This window comes from Hordeum vulgare, chromosome 6H (assembly GCF_904849725.1).
Source record: "Hordeum vulgare subsp. vulgare chromosome 6H, MorexV3_pseudomolecules_assembly, whole genome shotgun sequence".
NCBI lineage: Eukaryota > Viridiplantae > Streptophyta > Magnoliopsida > Poales > Poaceae > Hordeum > Hordeum vulgare.
The window spans coordinates 342,972,805-342,979,353 of record NC_058523.1 but is presented as its reverse complement, the minus strand read 5'-3'; the positions used below and the strand labels follow the sequence as shown (position 1 = coordinate 342,979,353).

General features: G+C 49.9%; 1 protein-coding gene across 3 annotated transcripts; it reads right to left on the bottom strand.

The window, feature by feature from the left end:
• Positions 1–1,087: 1,087 nt before the first annotated feature.
• Positions 1,088–6,348, bottom strand: LOC123403113. 3 transcript variants are annotated; one of them, XR_006611406.1, is made up of 4 exons: positions 6,086–6,348; positions 3,106–3,617; positions 1,776–2,078; positions 1,088–1,694 (listed from the first exon to the last, which is right to left on the bottom strand). XR_006611406.1 is itself a non-coding variant. In XM_045097078.1 (3 exons), the coding sequence occupies exons 2-3, from the start codon at positions 3,143–3,145 to the stop codon at positions 1,213–1,215; spliced, it is 522 nt and encodes a 173-aa protein (XP_044953013.1). In that variant the 5' UTR covers positions 3,146–3,617; positions 6,086–6,348; the 3' UTR covers positions 1,088–1,212. The 3 variants fall into 3 exon arrangements, 1 of the variants encoding a protein (XP_044953013.1); XM_045097078.1 differs by lacking the exon at positions 1,776–2,078; XR_006611407.1 differs by lacking the exons at positions 1,088–1,694; positions 1,776–2,078 and adding an exon at positions 2,452–3,033.
• Positions 6,349–6,549: the final 201 nt, after the last annotated feature.

Sequence of the window (6,549 nt, the reverse complement as noted above, 5' to 3'; positions counted from 1 at the left end):
TTACTACGTTCCCCAACAGAGCGATCCTCACACTCGGGGGCTTAGTTGCGAACAAGATTCGCCTAAGTTAACAAACTCTTCCGAGTGGATAAAAACTATTCACTCGGGCGCTTAGTTGCGATCCAGTCTTCGCCTAAGTACAAAATGTACTCCGAGTGGATAGCGATCCTCACACTCGGGGGCTTAGCTGCGAACAAGATTCGCCTAAGTTAACAAACTCTTCGGAGTGGATAAAAACTATTCACTCGGGCACTTAGGTGCGATCGATTCTTCGCCTAAGTACAAAATGTACTACGAGTGGACAGCGATCCTCACACTCGAGGGCTTAGCTGCGAACAAGATTTGCCTAAGTTAACAAACTCTTCCAAGTGAATAAAAATTATTCACTCGGGCACTTAGGTGCGACCCAGTCTTCGCCTAAGTACAAAATGTACTTCGAGTGGAGAGCGATCCTCACACTCGGGGGCTTAGCTACGACAAGATTCGCCTAATTTAAAAAACTCTTCCGAGTGCATAAAAACTATTCACTCGGAGGCTTAGCTGCGAACCAGTCTTCGCCTAAATACAAAATGTACTCTGAGTGGAGAGCGATCCTCACACTCGGGGGCTTAGCTGCGACAAGATTCACCTAAGTTAACAAACTCTTCCGAGTGGATAAAAACTTTTCACTCGGATGCTTAGCTGCGAACCAGTCTTCGCCTAAGTACAAAATGTACTCCGAGTGGAGAGCGATCCTCATACTCGGGGGCTTAGCTGCGAACAAGATTTGCTTAAGTTAACAAACTCTTCCGAGTGGATAAAAACTATTCACTCGGGCGCTTAGCTGCGACCCAGTCTTCGCCTAAGTACAAGATGTACTCCGAGTGGAGAGCGATCCTCACACTCGGTGGCTTAGCTGAACACGATTCACCTAAGTAAAAATATAGTTTGAGTGGAAAAAAGACTTCACACTCAGAAACTTCGATATGAGCAAATCGCCTAGGTCAAAAACTTTTTTCTGAATGAATAGCAATCTATTCACTCGAAGGAAACCAAGAAAATCTTGCAAATATCAAAAGTAGATAGATTCAAAAGAGCTCAACATGGATCAAAGTTATCCGCGCAGACATAAAGTACTCGGGTTAAACACCTGAACGAAGTTTAACGATACATCGACCACTCGGCATACCGAGGAAAATTTAAAGATTTTTGGGAACAACGACAGTTTTCTCCTCAAGGACCTCCGAGACTTGCTGGCTCGACAAAGGTATCGAGATCAATTCCATAAGCAATTCGAGTCGTAGCACTAATGAAGGTCTCCATAAAATCCTCGAACTGGAGCTTCTTGGTATTCGCTACTTGGAGCATTTTCAGTTTGTCTTCTCTCGCCTCCTTATAGTGGACCCTGACAAGGGAAAGAGTAACATCAGCTCCGCACCAAGCAGCGGATTTCTTCCATGCTTGGACTCTCTCAGAAACCCGATACAAGCGCTCCATCACAGCTTCCAGATCGACGCGGAACGTATCTTCAGGCCACGGCTCTTTGTTGATTCCCCACACAGCAGCTCGCAGTCGAGTGAGATATCCTTGAACTTTCACGAGGTGGCAGTTGAAGCGATACATATTTACGGCCAAGTCATCAGGCACAAGAAACTTGATGGGGTCCAAGTATGCCTCCACCTTGAAGGTCTCTTTCTCGTAGTTCGGACAAAATTCTATGGAAGAAGAAAAACGAAGCATCAGCTGCATTTCATTCAATGAAAAGTGCAAAGATTTACTCGACAAAGAGAACATACCAATGAGGGACGCAAGCATCTTCGCTAGGAATGTTTTACAAAAATTTCTATGGCGTTTCCCCTCTTTGCCATAGAGTTAAGCTTCTTTGCCAACTCATCTCTTTCTTTTTTCATTTTCTCATTTTCTGCGATCAACCTGTCAAAGTCTGCAAGCTTCAGTTCATCAGCTTCAGACTTCTCCTTCAGCTTTGCAAGGACTAGATCCTTGTCTTCCTGCACCTTTTTCATTGGATCATACTCCAGCTGAAGTTGGTTCTTGTCGGATTCCATCTGGGTATATTGCAACCCAATCTCGCAAGCCTTCTGAAAAGTATCCGAGTGGAAAAGTAAGTCTCATTCAACACAATTATTTTTCTACTTCCGAGTGAAAAATACAAGTTATTCGACCAATTAGCGGCCCGCCACACTCACCCAGGTTCTTAAGACTACTGTCCTTCATAAACGATTGACACGAGTCTCGGGGACTACACCGAGTGGGCTTAGCGTGCCCCGATTGGATACAAAACTACTCGGTCAGACCCGTTCTGCCCGAGTCAAACATTTACTAATTCTCAATTAGACCATTGAGGAGGAAAGCACTCGGCAACGGTCTCGGGGACTACACCCAGTGGTTGCACTAAGAGTGCCCCCACTGGATACAGAAACACTCGACCAGGTCCGACATGGCCGAGTCAAATATAAAACACACATCTCAAATATAGACTCCTGCTGATGCAAGCATTCAATAGCAGCCTCGGGGACTACACCCAGTGGGTTCATTGAGCGTGCCCCACTGGAGTAAAAGACAAACTACTACGCGAGTGGGTGTAAAGTGTAAAGCAAGAAGTTTGATAAGATTGAATCGAAAAATAACTTATAGTGGAAATTACTCGGATGTTCGCCTCGAGTGCCGAGCTAGCGTCATACGCCAACTTACTGGCCTCGAACCCCTCCTTTGTTCGATGCATCATCAGCTCGGCCTGGATCATTGCCTCTTTGGCAGCGCCGGTCTGCTCCTCTGGGACGCGATGCATAGAGAATGCAATTGATGAGGAAGTTGGCGTCACGATAGTGGCAGCCTAGGTTACCAGAGTCAAACTCTGCGTAGTCGTCACAACAGTTGATCCAGTCGGAGGGGTTGTTGCCATAGCACCCGAACCGACTGGAGGAACACTTGACGCAGGCATCTCTAGTGCAGACGTAACCGGCTCGGCAGGAGTTTGTTCTGCACCTCTATGTTGCGGCTTTGGATTGTCATCTAAGAAAATGACACCCGAAGCTGAGGCAGTGATGGTCAAATCAGTCGACAGATCCAATATATAAAACAGAGTGAAGCTAATGCTTATCATACCTGGTCGAGGTGTAGGCTGATCCACGACGTCTAGGTCCATACGATCCTCTCCCGTCTCGACAGGAGTCGACACCGAAGTAGTAGCACCGACAAACAAATTGCACTCGGTCACGAGAAGTTTGAAAAGACACAGTGGCGAGATGAAAAAGATAAACACTTACGCTGAGGCGACCGACACGGCGATTCTCATTCGCGGCAAGGCCTTCCGAAGTTTCGGCGTGTCACGCTTTGGCTGCTTCGCAGCCTTCTCTGCAGCGTCAATTGCGACGGCTCGGTCCCACTTCAACTTCTGCTGCTGGAGGCGGCTGTTTTGCTCGGTGCAGCTGTTGGGTCGTGGCCTTGCTTAGTTCAGGACGTGGAGGAGGTTGTTCTTCTTCTTCGCTGTCCTTCGAAGCATCTTCGCTTTACTCGTTGTCATCAACGTACTCTCTCTCGGCGCTGCCGCCTTTGCTTTCTGCCCGAAGATCGAACCGCTCCCCGTTGGGCACAGGAGAGTGCAAGTGGGTCCATTCCTACAAAAGAACAAAGACAACAGAGTCAGTTGGAAAAATATGAGTCACTCGACGAAGACATGAACACACTCGGCAAAGGTGTAACATACCAATTTCCGCGGCTTATTCTTAGCAGAATATGACGCGACTCATTTGGATCCCACAGGGTTGTCGCAAGGACCGGTGATGCTTTTGATCCACTAGCTTACCGTCTCTTGATCAACTTCTTCTGGGTGAGACCGAGTGGAATCTTCATAACCAGAGTAATGCCACATGGCATGGTCCCTCGCCTGAAGGGGCGGAATGCACCGACTGAGGAATGTCTCCAGCAGGTCCATGCCAGTCAGCCCGTTTCTGACCAAGTTAATCACCTCACCCGCCAACATATCCACCTCTCCCTTCTCATCCTCGAATATTGTCAATATTCTAGGGGCAGTTGGATGATCTAAGGTGAAAGGGGGAAGACCAGTCGACATGTTCGGAGATGCAATATCCTTGCAGTAGAACCATGACGACAACAGTTCCTAACCGATTCAGGGAGGGTCATTAGAGGATAAGTACTCCTATTCCTTTTCTGAATCCCTAAAGCACCGCACAACTGGATAACGTTGGTCCGAGTGTCCCCGGGATTCACTTTTTTCACTATTTGAGATCGGGCAGTAAATATCTTCTTGAACAACCCCCAATGAGGAGGGCAGCCCAAGAAATACTCACACATAGTGATGAACAAGGAAAGGTATGCAACAGTGTTGGGAGGAAGATGATGAAGTTGAATCCCGAAATAAAAGAGGAAGCCACGAAAGAAAGGGTGTGGAGGTAGAGAAAAACCTCGCTCGATATGAGTGAGGAGGAGGACCCAATCCCCCTCGCGAGGTGCCGGCTCAAGCTCCACCCCTGGCAGTCTCCATGAGTTCTCCGCCACCATCCCGTGCTCAACGAGATCCAAGACATCCTCCTTCGTCACGGTGGACAGGAGAAAGTCCCCCTATATCCACCCTGGCGGCACGGCGGTCCGACAGGTCTTTCTCCCCTTGCCGCCCTTCTTGGCGCGCTCAAGCTTGGAGGTTTTGCCTTTCATCATGGCTGCGGGAAATATTGAGCGAGGCTGGTGAGACAAAGGAGGAGGAGAAGCAAGAAAATATCAAAGCGCAGCCGTAACCCTAGCCACGGCTGCATTTATATAAGCGACCGATTGAGTCACCGATTGGTGGGCCCTCGAGATCTCAACATATCCCGATATCAGTGGAGACGTGACGTGTGGCGATGATGACGGTGCAATAATCGATGCGTCGTTGCTCCACTTGCGTGACAGTTGCATCATCCCCGCGAGGCGCGCGGAAACCGAAATTTCGAATCCCGTAAGATCCGGACCTGTCGTAGTGATCAGTCATATCAAAAGATCCTGTCAGACACTCGGAATGAGCCCAAGCATCAGAAATCACTCGGGTAAACTTCGCAACAGAATCGATCAAGGCGAACGACGAAGATTTCAGTCGACCCGAAGTTTTGTCAATATGAGGAAAATGACCAAGATCAGAACGACTCGATAAGAACTCACGTCGACTCCTTCATCACTCGAACCCCGATCATTCGGGGGCTAATTTTGGGGATACGTACCTAGGGTAGGGTCACGGGCCTGAACTAAATGTCCTACCCAAGGGCAACTCATTATTAGGCCAAGGGTCAGACAAAAAATTTCGACTGCATGAAGATGGCGCTTAAAAGTCACTCGGTACGAAAACACTCGGATTATATTTCCATCCACTCGACAACCCGTATACACTCGAAAGCATTCCAGTCGGCATTGAAGACCACAAGTCACCCACAAGGGCCAACGGACACACGTTCAGCCAATGGTCTTTAGTAACATTTATTACCCACTTACGTTATCAGTAATGTATATCTTTAACTCATATTGAGCGAGCCCTTAGATGCTGAGGTATTGATGAGCGGTGGTGCACTCTATATAAGCCACCCCTCCCTCTCGCAGAAGAGTTCGCACCCCTGTATTACACAATCCACACTGCAAGAGCGCCCGAGCACCTAAGATGTAGGGCTGTTACCTCCAAGAGTGGGGCCTGAACTCATACACAGTGTCGAATGCAAATGCACACATTCAGGTATACATATAACCAGAGCAGGAGGGGCCGCCTCAGGCAAGCCAGGAGTCACCGAGCAGGAGGAGCTACCTCAGCGCGGGCGGCCTCACGCGAGCGAGGAGCCGCCGTTTCCCTCCCCTAACCGCCGGCCTCGACCAGCGGCGGCGGCGGCCCGCGGACCCTATCCCCCACCCCACCGCCCACACCCCAACCCCCCGATGCTCGGAGCACCGCGGCGGCACTCCACCCCCTCCCCCCGCCCCCGAGATCGTGTGTCGCGGCTCCCCCTCCCTGCCCCCCGAGCTCGAGCGTCGTGGCGGCGCCCCCCCGCCACCCCCCCCCCCCCCCCCGAGCTCGAGCGTCGCGGCGGCATCTGGATCCGTGGCGTACCTGGACGACGGTGCGGGACGACGGCGCCCTCGCGATGGCGCGCTTCTTCCTCGTCTCAGCGTGAAGGAGGAGCTGTTGGCTGCGGACGAGGGTCGACGATGTCCAGGGCTGGACGTCGTGGACCTCGATTTGGAGGATGTGTATATTTACATGGCCGTATGCACGAGCTGTTGGAAGGCTTTTTTTGTCTTTGGCCGTCTAAACAAGTATGGACAACGTTTTAGACGAGCTGTTGGAGATGCTCTTACATGCGGTTTGGTTTGAGGACGAACGCTAAAAATGCACTAATCTAGCATAGCATGTCACAATATCGCTCTTTCTGAATTATTTGTGGGTCAGCTGACTGACTGACTGACTGACTGACTGACTGATAATCTCTGGGGAAAAATAAACGATGTGGCTGATTATCACCCTTCCCCTCGGTGAGCCGTCGGCAACTTCATAGTGCGCTCTGAATCCAATCC

Bases quoted from the DNA above. Each gene is read 5' to 3' on its own strand.
- LOC123403113 (XM_045097078.1), bottom strand. From the start codon at position 3,145: ATGGACCTAGACGTCGTGGATCAGCCTACACCTCGACCAG. The intron at 1,695-3,105 runs GTATGATAAGCA...CTTCTTCCATAG, and splicing joins TCAGCCTACACCTCGACCAG to AATTTTGTCCGAACTACGAG.